The sequence below is a fragment of the Ochlerotatus camptorhynchus genome, unplaced genomic scaffold, assembly GCF_037179485.1.
Source record: "Ochlerotatus camptorhynchus isolate MF236.1 unplaced genomic scaffold, CSIRO-AGI_Acam_v1.1 ptg000007l, whole genome shotgun sequence".
Taxonomy (NCBI): domain Eukaryota; kingdom Metazoa; phylum Arthropoda; class Insecta; order Diptera; family Culicidae; genus Ochlerotatus; species Ochlerotatus camptorhynchus.
Window position 1 is genome coordinate 155,105 of NW_027040499.1, and position 14,552 is coordinate 169,656.

The following is a 14,552-nucleotide window of genomic DNA, read 5'->3' on the forward strand; positions in this document are numbered from 1 at the left end:
AACACAAAAGTTGAGAAGTTTTTTTTCGTAAATCCAAAATCGTTGTGCTGTTCTTCCGGTGAAATTTTCGCGCCAACATGGCTATTTCCGTAGAAAATTACCTACATTGCTGCCGGATATGTTTAGGGTCGGAGAAAAGTGATTACTTCCTCGATATCGACAGCACACAGTTGCCGGAAGCGGACGTAAGCGTACAGACGGCACTGCGGAAGACGACGGGAGTTGAGGTGAGTGGATCATTTTGATAACCGGCAGTTCTAGAGACGGACATTTCAGTAAAAGTTACCACGATTGTAAAATTGTGATTATTAGTGAACTTTCATGGAGATTCATCAGTGAAACAGTTTGATTTTGTCAACACGAATCAGATTCATTTAAAGGGTGTTCAAAAATTACAACACCCAACTTGCAGAATGCGGTACACTTTGAATTGAACGTAACGTAAAGTGACCATTGGGCATACAGTCATTCCCGACCAACCATTTCTTGAACTTTCGATATATCGGTCTTTAAATCCATTCATAATAAAAATCGATAGCGAAGAAATGTAGATATGCTAATGACTAATCGTGAACCATTTATTAAGATCGGTATCGAAATATTGTTGCCGATCGTTACCTACATATATAAAAATATCGATGGCTGTGTAAGATCAAGATAACAATATATTTTGATTTTTTTTTTTATATTTGGGTGATATTTTTTAACTTAATAATTGCATAAACGCGAACAATAACTTGACCTTACCTCAAATGGTTAAAAATGGTTTATAATCCCCACTAAACTTTAACAGAAATGGTTATGGAACTTTACATGAACGTTTGCACATGGTTAGAGAACTTGACATGAACGAATTATATTAGAACCTTTTAACTTATGGTTTGAGAACTTTAATGGTAATGGCTATGGTAGTCAGTAAGTTCCATGGATGGTTTTGTATTATTAGTCAACTTTACGTGGAATATATAGCCATAACCATTATCATTAAAGTTCTCAAACCAAATGTTAGAAGCACTGACAAACAGACATAACACTCGCAAGTTGTTCATCGAGCAAGCATTTAACGGTCAATTTAAAAGTATCATAGTTGGTAGTACCGCCACCTGTGGCGTGCATAGTCATTTTCTTTGCGAATGACGTTTACACACTACCGCCATCTGTTCAGCGCACTACCCACCACAGTGTACTCAACAGATGGCGCTAATGTTTCATGAACGATGTTTTACAGTGAGAAATATTCAATGTGTTACGTCTGTTTGTCTGTGTTAAAAGGTTCTAATATAGTTCTTTTTCCGAAAATGTATGGAGAAAACAACTATTTTGAATGGTTATGGTTCTTAACAACCCATTATTTGTAAGGCCCTCTTCCAAAAAAACAATACATAAGGTTAAAACTTTATCACACAAACGTTCATGTAATGTTCCATAACCATTTCAGTTAAAGTTTAGCAGGGATTTTAAACAATTTTTCTAGATAAACGTTTCAAAAGGTCCTATCTACCTTGATCGATTCTCTTCATCGACTTTCTCTTTCGTTAATAACTCAGTTGCAAAACCATTCTCTGGTGTATTTGACGTTTTGGACGCTAGATAAGAAGCTCCTTTATCAAACTATGTGGTAAAATTAGCGCGAAATCTGTTTGCATAGCAACGGTTATCAAAAGAGAATGTCGATGAAGAGAATTGATCAAAGCAGATAGGACCATTTGAAATATTCATCGAGTTTTAACTATTTTTGGTAAGGTCAAGTAAACATTGCCATCTGTCATCTGTTGTGTGTCGAACTCTCTTTACCCAGCGATGCAAATCGATAACAAGGATACTACAAATGTGCATCGATGGCAATCTTTGCTGTTTTTGCCTAAGTTCAAAGTTACGATGGTGTCAGCATTTAGATATTTTGACGTAGGACTACGTCTGTGATTTATATATGGGGGTACACTTTGTGCAAACCGAAAATGGAACATGTAACAAAATTATGAATAATTTTATCACCAATCGATCAGATATATTTCTACGTATCTGTTAATTTTAAGACTTTATCATTTTTCAACATATCACTATTGAAAATTGCACGACTGTGCAACTTTTGCTATGATTATTAAAATTATCACCAATTTCCTACGAAAAGCGGTTTCCCTAACACAGATTTCAATGTTGAATTCTATCCGGTCTCACCAAAGGGCTGTCCCTTGTAGTTTTTAGATGAATATTTCAAGCTGGACATTGCATTAGGTCCTAAGTAACATTGACAGATTCTCTTCGTCGATTTTCTCTTAGCATCCTCACGGCCATGTAAATACATTCCCAGGTATTTTAATAATCAATTTTGTTCAAATCAAAACAAAAAAACTAACCCATCTGGTGGATGATGGCACAAGCTTCCAAGAAAATTCTATTACAGTGAACCACTTTATTTTAATGGATTTCTTCGCCAGTTAGTCGTCTGGCACTTCGTTTGTGGTTATAGACTATAGAGATTAGTGACGTCGCACGTACACTAGCGGGTGCACCGGCGTGTAAAGTTGTTTATTATTTTCCTCTGGCTAACCTAAAAAATGTATGAAATTAGATCTACCGAAATGAGTTTGACAGCGATTTTTTATTTATTTTCCTCGGATTTTCACTAACACGTTCTCACATATCGCGCCAATACAACTAGACGTGAAAATCTCTATGGGTATATGGCCGGCGTCGCTGGCTCATGCCGCGGTGGAGTGGCGTCATGGGCAGGCGATGATTACTAGCTAGGATTACTGAACTTCCCGTCTCTGATCGAGTCTATGATGAACCATTGCATGAGAGAACTAAAGATCTAGCTTGAAGTGATAGTATCACACTTGTTTTCCCCGACTTTCGAGCCAGGCGACTTTCTGCCTCTTCTACTCCCCCCTGGATCCTGGAGAACACCGCCAACGCTAGAAGGTATGTACTCGGTGGACGAGTGATGGAACATGTTCGTCCATGTTACCAACGCTTTCCACAAGTGAACCAACAAGAACGAACATTTCGAAACTATCATGAAACTGGCTATGCATTATGGCGTCTAAACTACTATGCATACACACTTAAATTTTTTCGCCGAGATTCCAACAGCCGAGTAATTCTGCAATTTATTTTGCTGAGATTCAGTCAAACAATTGCCGAGACTTAGCTAACAAATAACATTTTGCTGAGATATCAGCTAACAAACAGAAATTTTATAGAGATATCAGCAAAAGTGAATACCGAAGTAATCGGTTGTTGGAGATTTTACCGAGCTAGATTAAGTGTGTAGTCACATGGAACGCTTGCTCCTTAAGAGCAAAAACCATCGAGTTTGCGGACTTCCTTCCTAAGCATACCATCGACGTGAGCCTCCTCACCGAGACCCACCTTAAGTCCGGCGACAGTTGCTGGTTGCCGGACCACAACATCATTCGGCTTGATCGTACCAGCTCCAGAGGGGTGGTGTTGCGATCATCGTCAGAAAAGGGATAAAATACCGCAGTCTGTCCCATATCCGCACCTCTATCATCGAGGCCCTTGGTGTGGAGGTGGATTCGGCGACTGGATACGTCCAGTTCATCGCCGTCTACTGCCCTCGACAGTGTGCCGCCAGCAGCGGATTAGCGACTAAATTCAAGAAAGACCTGTCCACCATCACCCGTACCGGTTCCCGCTTCGTTGTTGGAGGAGATCTGAATGCTCGTCATGAGGCCTGGCGGAACTACCAGCAGAACCAGAACGGTCGTCTCCTGTTCGACCACTCACAGCATGGGCTGTACTCCGTTTGGTTTTCGGATGAGCCAACATTTATCTCACCGGCGGGCAACCCATCGACGCTAGACCTGTTTCTGACAAATACCGGCTTGTCCAAGTCGGTAGCCTTGAACGAACTCAGCTCCGACCATCAACCGGTAGTGGCTGAACTGGGCTACAACGTAGGCACATCATCGACAACCCGCCGCTTGACTCCGTGGAGGACATCGACCGAGCGTTGGAGGGACACCACCAAGCTATAACCATGGCTGACGAGGCGTGCGTCAGACGAATTCCTGTGAGGGGTAAGTTTATTGCCATTGATTCCCACACCCAACTCTTGATTCGGCTGAGAAATGTTTGTAGACGCAAGTTCCAAAGAACCGGAGATCTAGCGTGGAAACGTTAAATGGCCGATCTGAACAAGGAGATTGCTTCCAGAATGGTCTCACTCCGGAACGAAAGTTTCGGGCGGCTCATCCAGAATCTGGACGATCGCTCCAGATCATTCTGGAAAGTTTCCAAGGTCCTAAAGACGCACCCCAAACCCATTCCTCCACTTAAATATGAAAATGATGACGATCGGCTCATAATCACCCCTCAGGAGAAAGCAAATGCGATTGGTGAGCATATTGCCAAATCGCACTTGCTTGGCTTCAACATCCAAAGTCCGCTCGAAGCTTAAGTTGAGCAATGCGTACTCAACCTTGATTCCTCCCCTTGTGCCATCCCTCCGGAGGATAGAATCACAGTGGAACAGATTTGCTCAGCGCTGAAATGCACCAAAAACATGAAGGCCGCCGGGTTTGACGGAATATTCAATCTAGTATTGAAAAATCTCAGCATGAAGGTTCACTCTCTGCTGGCTGCTGTCTTTAACAGATGCTTGGAACTGCACTACTTTCCAAGTATCTGGAAGACAGCGAAAATCATACCTATCCGCAAACCTGGGAAGGACCCAACGCTAGCTTCAAGCTACAGACCGATCAGCCTCCTTTCAGCGCTGAGCAAATTGTTTTATTCTCAATCGTTTGCTCAAGTTTGTCGAGGAACACAACATTCTCCTACCGGAACAGTTCGGGTTCAGGAAGGGGCACTCCACAAATCATCAGCTAGTACGGGTGATGAATAACATAGGAAGTAACAAGGCTGTATCCAAGTCTACAGCCATGGCATTGTAAGACGTTGAAAAAGCGTTTGACAATGTCTGGCACAATGGGCTTGTATACAAGCTTTGTAAATTCAACTTTCCTTTACATCTGGTTAAAATCACCCGTAACTACCACCAGCAAAGGTCGTTTAAGGTATCGTTGAATGGCTGCCTTTCAAACACGTTTTCCATCCCAGCAGGTGTTCTGCAAGGAAGTCTGTTGGGCCCTTTGCTTTACAGCATCTACACTTCTGACATTCCTCCCCTCGGAGACGGTTCGCAGATGATACCGCAATAGCCGTCAAAGGAAGGATGCCTCGCGAAATAACGAACAAACTTCAACGATGCCTTCACGCCTTTGCTGATTATGCCGTCACGTGGAAAATCAAAATCAATGCCTCCAAAACACAAACAATCATGTTCCTCCCTCGGCAATCGCCCAAACTAAAACCGGCTCCCTCTTGTACTGTAATCATGGACGGCACAAGGGTTGAGTAGTCCACCGAAGTAACCTATCTCGAGATGTTGTTTGATGAAAAGCTCCTATTCCGCTCGCATGTAGAGAAAACCTTAGTCAAGTGTTCCGCCTTGGTTAGGTGTCTGTATCCGCTGATTTGCCGCAGATCCCGCCTCTTAAGGATGAACAAACTGGCTGTCTACAAACAAATTATAGCACCTGTGGTCCTCTACGCAGCTCCGGTGTGGGAATCATGTGCACAGACTCACAGGTCGCTCAGAACAGAGTGCTTAGGATGATCTTTGATCGTCCCTTTGACACAAGAATTTCGGACCTCCACCAAGAGGTGAACATTCCAAAATTAGATTTCAAAATTGATGACATTAAGACTAGGTTTATGCAGAAATGCAATACATCTGTTGGTACAAACCATGTGCAAATACCCTATCCAAATACTCATATCAATACACAAGTGCCGCAAGCGTAGTGTTATCATGCCTACCGTTCTATTGTAAAGATTGCAAATAAATTCAATAGTTCGCATGCCTCTGCCATGGCAGGATGGCCCGATAAACGACCGTGTTTTATTTTCACCATCTATTCACACAACGTAGGGAAGTTCTGCCCGTGTGCGATCAACATCAGAACATGCTTTGATAAGCAATTTGTATACAGTAGGTTAGGTGTATATAGTAGTTACAGGATAATTGTAGTTGTAAATAGTAGTTATAAGTAGTCTCCTTTTTCAAATTCAAAACAATCCAATCCCACCAATGTGGTCATACATACTCTAATAACAGGCCTGATAGGACTAGGAACTGTAAATAATAATAAAAATTTCAAATGTACTAAAGTTGAAAAGACGCATCATTTAAAGTCAACAAAAAAATCACGGACATTTTCCATCTTGGAATTTTTTGGGAAATCGAGCAGTGCCCATCTTGATAAATAGCAATGCCAGTGTTGCTAGAAACCGTCTAGTTAGTAGTTAGCGCGTTAGCCGTTATTACATTGGAAAAATATCTAATGAAATGATATATTTGGACAACTGTGACAGTTATTTTTAATCGAGTTTTTAAAATTTAACAATCTACAGAAAACATCATCTTGCCTGTTAGATCATTTTACAAATCCCTGCATAAAAATCCTGCACAGATTCTTTCTTGCTCGATTATTCTGAATAGAGGAGATGTACTTCCAAGAATTTATCGTTAAATGCTCGGTTAAATGTGCCATTCTATCCCCATTTTCATCGTCTTTTTAGAATAAAACATTAGAACTAAATCCCACCCCGTCCATTCCAGTGCCCTTTGGACGATCGCCTTCCCTCGAAGATATGTCAGTGTTGTCAACTGCGTCTGCAGGATGCCTATAATTTCATACTCGAATTTTGTAACAATAGTCTTCTACTGGAATCGCTTAAGGAAAAAGCCATGGAAAGAGAGCAACGCTTAAAGCCAGTTGAGTTAAACCAGTTAAAAAAGGATATCAAAGAAGAAAAGGAATCCTGCCACGAAGAATACCTAGCGACGGAAGGAGCTTCCTCAGCCGAGACAGAAATTCTTCAAATCGAACGACTTGAAGCAACACCAAGCCGTACTGAAATGGTCGAGGACTACGTCATCTATGAAATGGGTGGAGGAGGTCCTGGAAGTTGCGAGGCGCAAGAACAGGAAGAGTCCGAAATGGATCCCGAATCGGACGATGAGACGGTCGAGGAAGACGCAACCGATGCCGTTGATTTCATCCTGCGTAATCTGCAGCCGTCTAGCAAGAGAAGGAGAAAGTACACACATACAGTGGAGAGAAGATACCAGTGCGAGGTATGCGATAAATCATTCCAGCGAAAGTCCAATCTGGTTGATCATCTACGGTTGCATGCCAATGTGAAGCTGTTCGCATGCAGTTACTGCAGTGCGGCCTTTGTACAAGCCGGTAATTTGAAAAGTCACATACGGAAGCACACCTTAGAGAAACCTTACAGTTGTCAGTATTGCGATAAGAGCTACAGTCAATCAAGTGCGCTGAAAACCCACATTAGGTAAGTTTCACGAATGATACAAGTTTGCTGTAAATACTTACAGTGGATCTTTCTTCCCACAGGACTCACACCAACACGCGCGACTACATTTGCGACGCGTGTGGGAAAGGTTTCACCAACAGCTCAGATTTAAACAAGCATAAGGTTACACATTCGGGTTTGCGCTTTTATCAGTGTGTCAAGTGCGATAATCGGTTTTTCACTCAAAAAGTTCATCTGAAGAAGCACCTCAGGTCGCATCATCCTGACGAAAATTTCGACCAGCTACTGCAGGAGGGAACCTTGAAGGATGGGGTTTGCATCAATTCTGATTTGAAGAAAAATGTCCAGAGTTGCGGATGAAAGAGGATGGAATGGTTTCGCTGGCGTTAAAATGACAGCATCACATATTTGCAGTGCACTGCATATAGGGTAGACGTACCAGTTATGGCTATACGTTCCCATTATGGTGTGTTCCAATTATGGCCTATGGAATTCCATAGGCCATAATTGGAACATACCATAATGGGAACGTATAGCCATAACTGGTACGTCTACCCTAATTGGGTTGTTTAGTCATCTCAAGATTTAAGAAGGGCTTTTTGAGTGTGTTGATTTATTTCCTTTTAATTCCGTTATAACTGTTTATCTTTTAACGCCTTGCAGAGGTAAACAGGATAACAAAGAGATAGATAAACAAATCCAAGGTTACAGAACATATCTTTACAAAAAGGCACAATTTGACAAAGGATAATATTATCTTCGCCTTGGAAACTAGACGTAGCAGAAAGTTTAGAAATATTTTAGCATAATCCATCAACATTGCTTAATAGAGATCAAGGAACGGATACTCGAGACTCTTTAGCGTGCTACCAAAACTGGATAGGTAAATGTGACATGGCGGTTGGATGCTGCTGTTTTTTAGTATCTATTGATCCAAGCGACAGATACAATAGCGCTGCGCTTGAGTGAAGGTGGAAGAAACGCATAGAAAAATGAGCAAATACACAAACCTTTCTTCTGAGGATGTAATCTTTGCTATCAAACTCGTTCGAAGCATTTACCTTTGAGCGGCAGATGATGCAATGTTACCTGTCTCATAGCGTTCGTTTGAGAAAATGGAAGAGTTAACGGCGCCGGTGGTGTAGTGGTTACCTCTCACCCCAGCAGGCCTGGGTTCAATCCCAGTCGGCGCCGCCGGGATGTTCTGAGGCATAACATCTCTGATCACGCCTTCCTTCGGATGGGAAGTAAAGCCGTTGGTCCACGGTTCATGAGTTTGATGGGTCGATAGGTAGGGTCCAGGTGTGGGAGCTGCTTTCCTGGCACGTCGGTAGCATTGGTGCTCAGCACGGAAAACAAGATCGACGGAAAAAACAAACCAAAGGAAAAAAATGGAAGAGTTGCCAGTCTTCTTGATTTGTTGTCTTCGGTACTATCATAGAGGTAACTCTAAGACCAGAAGGTCCCGAAGAAACGAGCTCAACTTTTTGGCTCAGCTATGGTACTATCTTCGGTCCCAAGTTAATCGATGCACCCCTCGAAACATAGGAAAATCCACGAATCCCTCATTTTATCTGTCAAACTTTCATAGCGAATCAAAACAAACATAGTGTAGTACTGGAATTTATACTAGAATGGGGTACGTTAGTCGATTTGCTTGGGACCAATAGGCTAGTCGAGTAGTGAGCCAATTTAAAATCGTTAGTTTCGTATTGATTGTTGGTACTATTCAATAGATATCAAAAATCAGCAGGTATCCAACCGCCATGTCACATTTACCTAACCAGTTTGGTTAGTACCTACGTTTAGTCTCCAAAAGGTAGAGTTGTAGATAAAAGATGGATTGTTGTATAAGCAAGATAAGCAATTATAACGGAATTAAAAGGAAATAAATCAACACACTCATAAAGGGATTCCGTTAAGAGGTTCGACAAAATGAAAAGATTGATCAAGATTTAAATTTATAATTTTTGACACTACATTAGTTACTATAGACACCGACAAACCGACATGACACTTAATTCTGACTTATGCCCGAAAATCGTAAACGGCCGATTTAAATGTGCAGTGAGCCGAACCGTCAAAACCAAAGGAGTTTTTGATCTAGATAAAAATAATTCGCCCAGAATAGATCAGACACGAACCAATTCATAACTTTTACATGCGGGGTTCATGGCTTAGGTAAATATTTCCCGCGAACACGGAGCGGAGATGTCAGTAGTGTGCTTTGGTCAGAAATTTTATTGTTTTTGCTATGGTCATTCATGTCGGTTTGTCGGTGCTATAGATTCCATAGATAAGTGGAGGCAAAGTAGAATGTAGGCAAACGAACTGTCAGTTAGTGAAGCAAAACGAGCATTACGTCATCATGGTGTTTTTTTTTTACGTGGAAAAGTATTGTAATATTATGAGCACAAAACGCTTTACGCACTCCACATTCTGATTTATTTCGCGGAAACGGAAGAAGGAAATATAACGCAAACCACTCCTCGATTCATTGTTGCAAAGATTTGCTTTGCACTTCATTTTGAACTTTTTTCGCACTAAACAAAACAAAACTGCACAACGAAGAGCTCTATGATGACTTGAACATTATTCACGGATGCCAGTAAGATCATATATTTTTCATGGTTTCCAAAACAACTTTTGTATTTCCGCTTATCTTTGGAAACTATAGTATCTATAATGCAAAGTACCTCCGACGGGTGCTAAGCAGGGTTACTTCCACTCACTTGCTATAAAAAAATGTTTTTTAGAATTATGAAATCATGAGATGGTATAGTGATAATTAGTACTTGTAAGTTACAAGATGAGGACGTGAAGTATGTGTTTGACACATAAAATCTGTCAATATTGCGTTCAGTGCATCACAATCAGCAATATTTCGACTCGTGAGTGCTCACTCTGAGTGAACGCTCACGAATCATAAGATCGCTTATTGTGACGGTCTGAAAGCAAAATTGGCAGGTTTTATGAGTCAAGCACGTACTTTCTCGTTACTTACAAGTACAGCATATCATTATATCATCTAATGATGGCATAATTCCGAAAAATATGTTTTTATAGCAAGTGAGTGGAAGCAACTCTGGTGCTAAGGTGTTTTTTTTTTGATGCTGTAACCGCATTTATTTAAAATAGTTAAAAAATGATGAAATTTTGGATTTTAGTTCCAATTTTGATGTAGATCACGAATATGTATTTGCCTCAACAGCCCAATTAAATGTCAGAAAATCAGGCTTAATTGCTTTTAAATTGTAAATATAGTCATATTTTACCAAGCATATGAACCAATCAACCATCATTCACCGAAAAAAAAACACAAACAACTGATTTAGGAACATAATCGTGGTCACTGTTATTTTAGTATTGATGACAACTCAGAATTTTTATATCGAATTAAGGCATTTTTCGAACTATTGTGGCTTTAAAGAGAAATTCACAAGCTGTTCAACGGCTTATTTGAATTGGTTGTACTGTTATGAAGATTAACGATTGAGCACTGCCGCCATCTATTACACATTATTGATTTTACAATGAAATATCCATTCTTACGTATTTGATCCAAATCGAGGCCCAAACAGTAAGATTCGAGTCAAATTGCGCTGGTTAGACTTTGAGCTTCGTTTTAACGAAGACAGGCAACTTTGTTAATATCCTAGGGAGAAAACAGCAGCGCTGCGGTTGAGAGAATGTAGAACCCTCGCTGAGCAAATACGCACTACTTTCGTAGTGGACAACCGCATAGTGGTTTCAAAATGTGACAAATGTGATCGTGTGAGATTGCGCCAACATTTTTCATTTAAGGTACATAGCAGGGTATTAAGTGTCTTACGGCCCTTGACTCACATTTATTGAAACCATTCGATGATGTGCCTGTTGACAGAAGGCTCTCTAGAACTTCACGAACCGTTAAAGTCTATCAGGACAATGTTTAATACTTAATTGAGCGCTGTAGATCTCCAAAATCTTAACTCCAGAATACTTTGGAGAGCATTAAATATCTTATTGAAACCAGCCGATGATGTGCCTATTGACAGGAAGCTCACTTGAATTTCCCGGACTCATATAGACTTTCAGGACATTCTTTAAGACTTCATTGAGCCAGTTGATCTTCAGAGTACTTTGGAGAGCCATAAGTATCTTATTGATATCATTCCAGCTGTCAAAAGGCTATCTTGATTTTCTTGGAGTCATACACACTTAATCTAGCTCGGTAAAATTTCCAACAACCGATTACCTTGGTAGTAACTTTTGCTGATATCTCTGCAAAATATCTGTTTGTGAGCTGATATCTCAGAAAAATTTGATTTGTTAACTGAGTCTCGGCAATTGTTTTACTGAATCTCAGCTAAGTAAATTGAAGAAATACTCGGCTGTTGGATTCTCGGCAAAAAAAATTTGAGTGTATTAGCACAAACGAAGTGACAGACGGAGCGGCTCGAAAACTTTGGTGACGCACCAGCTATTGCAATTTTTCAGTGTACCTCATGGCAACACCACTACTACTGGATTGTACCACATGGCAACACTACTAATGGATTGTACCACATGGCAACACTAAATGTACTAGAATGTTTTAGTTCTATCTCTTTCACTCTACTCTAAACTGAAATGCATAAAAAATTACAAAATGATACACTCTTTGCACACTGTCAAAGATCATAATGCACACAAAATCAACTATGTTCAAATCGAAACAAAAATACTAGCCTATCTGGTGGCTGATGGCACAAGCTTCTAAGAAAATTCTACAGCGAACCACATTATTTTAATTGATTTCTTCGCCAGTCAGACTACAGAGTTATAGCGCTATCTTGTTGGTGGTTTCTGTGTTGCAATTATTTGACAACCGTTATAACATGTTATAACTCTCCAGTCTGGACAGCGTTTATGGCTTTTCACGACATTGTTGAAGAAGCCTCGGTTGAAGTTTTATTGAGCCTATATAACTCCAAGACACACAATGTAGAATGAGCAAGACAATATTTTTGGCCACCTCCTTGTATGGAGATTCCCCACTGTGCACTGTGCGGTTATCTCGGTCGCCGTTAGTAGAGATGTGAACCGGCAGCTGTCAAATTTCCTTTTATGTTTTTGTTCACCCCCAAGAGGGTTCACCCGTTCGCCACAAAAGTGGGTCATCTCTCTTGGGGTCATCTCATCGCGTTTTGCGTTTGTCTGTCTTCTGTCATCCGTTAGTCGTTGCGCGGAGTTGCGAACTAGACAGAGGTCACTAAACATCGAAACCTCGCACACATCCTAAGCGTCCGAACGGTCCGAACCGAAGAGTGAGTGTTTGTGATAAGGTTTTTGTTGTTAATAAAGGGATACTTTCGTTGTTGTTCCACTTATCTTTTATACTGTTTACTGCGGGATCGATATCGAAGAGCGTGTTTTAAAAACGGGGGGTGGATTAAGCATAGGTGAACAATGTTTAAGCTGCAAAGAGCTTCGCATACGGTGCTGCTGCTGCTGTTGGCTTTCACTGGTGTCGGATTATGCTCGGCCCAATCGAGTGACATCGAACGGACGGTATGTGTGTCACATAGATAATGACTAATGTTTGCAGATTTCGTAATCTCGCAACTCATTAGAACAAAGGGTTGAGTAGCATTGAGTCTGCAATGTGTAATACGACGAATGATTGTTCCTTAACTATAGCTGACGGGTTGGCTGAATCCCGGTTGCCCGGAGAATATCTGCTCCGGCGACAGCGCGGGGATTACTCTGGTTCACATCCGGGCGGATTCGGCCGTGGATACAATACACTACGTGTGGGATTTCACCGGGAAACCAACGATTCTGGTGGCGCTGACCAGGAAGAATGTCACCTTGGACATCCATTGGGATGATCTCTTTGCAGGACGACCTCAGTCCGTCAAATTTAGTGAACAACCGATATACACCTTTATGACGGTTATCAATCGGGTAAGGACGCGCGTGATTTGTAATTCAAATGTGGTGGCTCGTATTATAGGTATTGATTGCTGGGTTTGTATAGATTTTCCAATTCGATGACCCCGAGGATAAGGGAACGATGGCCGAAAATGCGACTCTGTTCGTGTTTGACCCTCATGAGTTTGCCTACAATCGGACTTTGGTGTGGTTCAACGAGAAGGATGTCATCGCGACGCTGAATGTCAATAATAATTTCCTGTTTAAGGTTGGTTCGGTGATGCGGGTTGATGGGTAGTGGAGTGACCCTTATGTTCTATAATTTCAGTTGAATGCCTTCTCGACACGTGACCACGGTATGGACTATCCGCATTTACTGCATACGTCCAACTCGACCCAGATCGACATCGTATTCAACAATATCAGTACGAAGTTTGAGCGACCCCGGTTCGCAGTTGAACTGCTGTTTGTCGTGTCAGAGCAGGCAGTGAGCGGATCGGATTTCGAGATAACGAAGCGGAAAAGTTTGGACGATGAACATACACCTGGAATTTTTGAAATCATCGACGTTCTATCGCCAGGAGCGTTCAAATACTCCACCGGAGGTTATCTGGAATATCGGCCGGTGGCCTACACTCATCCGGAGCGGGATGTCTCCACGTCGACCGAAACACACCAGACTGAACCGAAATCCATCGAGTACCCTGCCAATGAACTGAATGTCACCCTTGCCTATGCAATTTATGGCTCAAAGCTAGACTCACTGCTGGTTCAGGGCATGAACATCTCGTTCGGTTTCAGCGGCGATGGATTCTACAGTAAAACGAACTACACCACCATGACGTTCCAGGTTGGTTACGGAGTTCCTCCGATTGAAAAGCTGTCTGCCTTTGTCCTGATCGTTGCCGGAATCGGCATCGGACTGCCGCTGGTGATGCTCGTATTCGGCGGAATTTACGTTTGCCTCAAAAAGCTAAGGAATCGCCCGGGAATTCGGGTCTAGGAAACAGTTCCGTCCTCGAGAGACATTAATATTACTAGTGAAACATTTCTCGTTACTAGCCATAGGATGGAATGAACGCTACCAAGTATTGACACATTCTCTATAAAAACCAACAACGATATGATTCAAATGTGATAGCAAATTATTGAATGAAAGTTGCAAGGGTAATAAAGTTTAGTTTTGTAGACAAATTAGCCTAGTCATGTTTTATTCATGCCAAAAATGCCCTGCTTGATTGATTGAGAAAATTGCAACCTCATTGCTGGGCAAATTTGCGAGATAT

General features: G+C 41.5%; 2 protein-coding genes across 2 annotated transcripts; both read left to right on the forward strand.

The window, feature by feature from the left end:
- Positions 1 to 29: 29 nt before the first annotated feature.
- LOC135697711 (zinc finger protein 333-like) lies at positions 30 to 7,790 on the forward strand. The gene is made up of 3 exons (XM_065217504.1): positions 30 to 227; positions 6,653 to 7,389; positions 7,452 to 7,790. The coding sequence occupies exons 1-3, from the start codon at positions 78 to 80 to the stop codon at positions 7,729 to 7,731; spliced, it is 1,167 nt and encodes a 388-aa protein (XP_065073576.1). The 5' UTR covers positions 30 to 77; the 3' UTR covers positions 7,732 to 7,790.
- Positions 7,791 to 12,601: 4,811 nt separating this feature from the next.
- Positions 12,602 to 14,463, forward strand: LOC135697193 (glycosylated lysosomal membrane protein-like). The gene is made up of 4 exons (XM_065216828.1): positions 12,602 to 12,903; positions 13,033 to 13,299; positions 13,373 to 13,534; positions 13,595 to 14,463. Exons 1-4 carry the CDS (start codon positions 12,802 to 12,804, stop codon positions 14,267 to 14,269), a joined length of 1,206 nt encoding a protein of 401 aa, XP_065072900.1. The 5' UTR covers positions 12,602 to 12,801; the 3' UTR covers positions 14,270 to 14,463.
- Positions 14,464 to 14,552: the final 89 nt, after the last annotated feature.

Excerpts from the sequence above, each read along its gene's own strand:
- LOC135697711 (XM_065217504.1), top strand. The coding sequence starts at position 78 with ATGGCTATTTCCGTAGAAAATTACCTACATTGCTGCCGGATATGTTTA. Across the intron at positions 228-6,652 it reads GGAAGACGACGGGAGTTGAG|TGCCCTTTGGACGATCGCCT; the intron begins GTGAGTGGATCA and ends CGTCCATTCCAG. Across the intron at positions 7,390-7,451 it reads GCGCTGAAAACCCACATTAG|GACTCACACCAACACGCGCG; the intron begins GTAAGTTTCACG and ends TTCTTCCCACAG.
- LOC135697193 (XM_065216828.1), top strand. The coding sequence starts at position 12,802 with ATGTTTAAGCTGCAAAGAGCTTCGCATACGGTGCTGCTGCTGCTGTTG. Across the intron at positions 12,904-13,032 it reads CGAGTGACATCGAACGGACG|CTGACGGGTTGGCTGAATCC; the intron begins GTATGTGTGTCA and ends CCTTAACTATAG. Across the intron at positions 13,535-13,594 it reads ATAATAATTTCCTGTTTAAG|TTGAATGCCTTCTCGACACG; the intron begins GTTGGTTCGGTG and ends CTATAATTTCAG.